This window comes from Loa loa (genome assembly GCF_000183805.2).
Source record: "Loa loa unplaced genomic scaffold supercont3.655, whole genome shotgun sequence".
In the NCBI taxonomy this organism is placed as follows: domain Eukaryota; kingdom Metazoa; phylum Nematoda; class Chromadorea; order Rhabditida; family Onchocercidae; genus Loa; species Loa loa.
The window spans coordinates 16486-18125 of record NW_018108835.1 but is presented as its reverse complement, the minus strand read 5'-3'; the positions used below and the strand labels follow the sequence as shown (position 1 = coordinate 18125).

At 27.1% G+C, this 1640-nt stretch overlaps 1 protein-coding gene across 1 annotated transcript; it reads left to right on the top strand.

The window, feature by feature from the left end:
• Positions 1–1118: 1118 nt before the first annotated feature.
• On the top strand, positions 1119–1414 carry LOAG_12740 (hypothetical protein; the record flags this gene model as incomplete). The annotated part of the gene is made up of 1 exon (XM_003148252.2): positions 1119–1414. A coding segment is annotated over one exon (296 nt), but the record flags the coding sequence as incomplete, so codon positions are not given.
• Positions 1415–1640: the final 226 nt, after the last annotated feature.

Genomic DNA, 1640 nt, shown 5'->3' with positions numbered 1-1640 from the left:
AGTACTCGCAAAATTCGGCGATAAGTATTTTAGATAAAAATAGCATGGAATTAAACAAAATATTAATTTAATTACCACCATTAATCAATTCGAAACTTATTGAAATTATAATGATCTGGTTGTCATAGAAACAATAATTATTAATTTTAATTTAAACTATGCAAGATATTTCTTCCATATTGATGATACAGTATCTATATACATGTGTAGTATCTATCTATGATATAGTATCTACAAATATGAGAAATAGTGAAAAAAAAATTTTATTTAAACAGTTGAAACGCACAATTTTGCAATTGCATTTTCTGTTTCTTTCTTTTGTTTATGGAAAAAATAAAAATAGATATAAAATGAAATACAATATTTATCCAGCTTGAATTCAACCTATTCCATTTTTAAATGCGAGAAAAGCTGTTAAATACTAATTCATTTCATATTTGAGCTAATTATTCCCGCTTTTCAATTAATTGCTTCATTTAATCGTGATCAAATAATCATGTTGATAGCTCATAGTGTTGTATTCATCATCACAACCTTTGCCTTTTTTGATTACATATTACCTGGTTAGTTAATTTTTTCATTAGAATAAAAACAGTGATTTAAAATACAAATTAATGAATCCTAAGTTTATAAATCTTCATCCTTAGACAATAATTAAAGAGTGCTTTTTTAAAATTAAATCAAAGTGAAAGTTAAATTGTAAAATATTAATATAATAAATACATCCGGAAACTTTGCAGTTAGAAATGACTGAGAACTTTAATTTCGCTAACACATACCAAATTAGTATGATGTCTTTTATTTGTTTCTTCTCATCTTTTTTTTCTTCTTTTTTCATTCAAGTCTTTCCATTACCAACGATTCTTTTCTGGTTTTTTTAAGAATTTTAATGTTTTACTGCTAAATACTTCATCTTCGTTAGTCTTCATTTTTCTATTTGCAATGATTGAACAAGAATTTTAAACTGAATCAAACGAAAACACGTATTAAGCAAATTAACAATAATTAGCTCCTTGTGCGATGTAATATTAAATTCCAAAGAGTTCATATTCTTCCTAAAATTTTAAGTTTATTATTAACTTTATGTTTTCAATTAAATAAGGATAATAAGAATTCAGTAGCAACAACAACAACAACAACAACAACGACAACAACAACAACAACAACAACAACAACAACAACAACAACAACAACAACAACAACAACGACACCAGAATGTGTGGATCGTAGTGCACCAGGACGACCTAGTGATTGCCCAAGAGCGAAACATTTATGCGACAATCCTTTATATTACAAATTAATGACGGAACAATGTCCACTTACGTGCAATCGTTGCCCGGGTACCAGTTATAGACCGGTGATTCCATGGCAAGGTATTTCAAAACCGCTATTTTCACGAGAATATAATATGTAAAATTACAGAAATGAAGATAAGGTATTCGTTGATAATAATATAATCTTATCAGAAATCAGCAACTTTTTGATATAGTTTGTCAACAGAACTAAAGAAAATCTTTAACCAAAAAAAGCTAAGCTAATTTGGACATGAAATTAAAAATTATCAAATATGACAAAAGAATGAACAATAAACAAACGGAATGGAAAACCAATTACAGAATTAATTAAAATGAAGGTTTATT